Source organism: Arachis ipaensis, chromosome B05 (assembly GCF_000816755.2).
Source record: "Arachis ipaensis cultivar K30076 chromosome B05, Araip1.1, whole genome shotgun sequence".
NCBI lineage: Eukaryota > Viridiplantae > Streptophyta > Magnoliopsida > Fabales > Fabaceae > Arachis > Arachis ipaensis.
Window position 1 is genome coordinate 139135016 of NC_029789.2, and position 1310 is coordinate 139136325.

General features: G+C 29.3%; 1 protein-coding gene across 1 annotated transcript in view; it reads right to left on the reverse strand.

Annotated features, from left to right (window-relative positions):
• Positions 623–1310, reverse strand: part of LOC107641303 (serpin-ZX-like) — a 4385-nt gene continuing 3697 nt past the window's right edge. Inside the window, exon 3 of the mRNA XM_021124011.1 lies at positions 623–1039. Within this exon, the coding sequence (XP_020979670.1) occupies positions 623–1039 (417 nt within the window). The remainder of the gene's footprint in view (positions 1040–1310) is intronic.

Genomic DNA, 1310 nt, shown 5'->3' on the forward strand with positions numbered 1-1310 from the left:
AAAAAAAATCACTTTTCGATACTTTATAAAATCCCCTATTTTAGGCAATGATAAAAACTCTATCAATATTCCTTCAATTTTATCAATTCTCTCTCCGTTAAATACCAAACAAATTATTTTGGCATAAAATCTAATTGCTATTTAAAATTTATTTCCTTCCCTTGCCATATGAATGCAAATAGAAGCATTGATAGCGTGTGTGTTAAAACTTTTAAGAATGAATTATCATTTCCGATAATAAACGATTGAATTAGCTTAACAAATTTTCAAAACATTCAACGAAACTACTTAATATTTTATGTAATAAAAATAGAGAAAGTTTAGGGATCATCAGCATTTTACACCATTAAATAATAACTAATTAATAACTACAAATCATAAAATTTACTGGTCTTTAACACTCTCGTTAAAATATTCAACACTAAAATGATAAGAATAAATGTTTTCGTTTCTGGATACTTAACTATTTATTCAAAAGACAAAAAAAATCTTTCATAATTCGAAAATCTTTAACTAACTTTCAACCAGGCTTAATCCAATATTATTTGAATTATTGAAAACCGTATAAAAAATTATAAATTGTGGAGGGTATTAACATTTGAACAAGACCAAAAAGGATATTTTACTCAAATGAGTATTGCCTACGTACCTTTTCAACCAAAGCAGGCAAGCCGTTGATTTCATCGGGAAGAAAAATATGCATGGTGTACCTCCTTCTGGGGACATTTTCGCTGCTGGCTACCTTGTAATCAAGACTGAGGACCTTGAAATCTTGATAATGATGAGCAATGGCGTAACGGCGGTGACTTCCATCCATGAAGGGAACCTTCACTGAGCAACTCCCATCTAAGAGATGAAAGTCACCATCCCGTGTATCTTTTTGTCTGAAGGTGTTGCTGTCCCACCATAATCCTTTAAAGTAGAGTGTGTTCGCCATGATCAAATCCGTTAATTGGATTGAATCAGGATCAATCAAGTTCTTAATAACGCCTTTCGTCTCCCTTTCAACCCATGAGTTAATTTCCTTCGCTACTTCATCCTTTCACGTCACCATCAAATAGTTTTTTTTTTAATTTATGGACATCGAATATGATGTAAGAGGGTCAAAAATAAAGTTATGATATTTAAATGATAGTCATATTAATTTGTTCTGGGATTTTGTATTATTTGGCAATCAAATATCAAAATAAGTTTAATTTTAATAATTTCTTATTTAAGATATATTTTATATAAAAATAATTAATTATTTTTATTGATGTAACATACATAAGTAAAAAATTATTTTATAATGACACTGTATCCAAATTAAA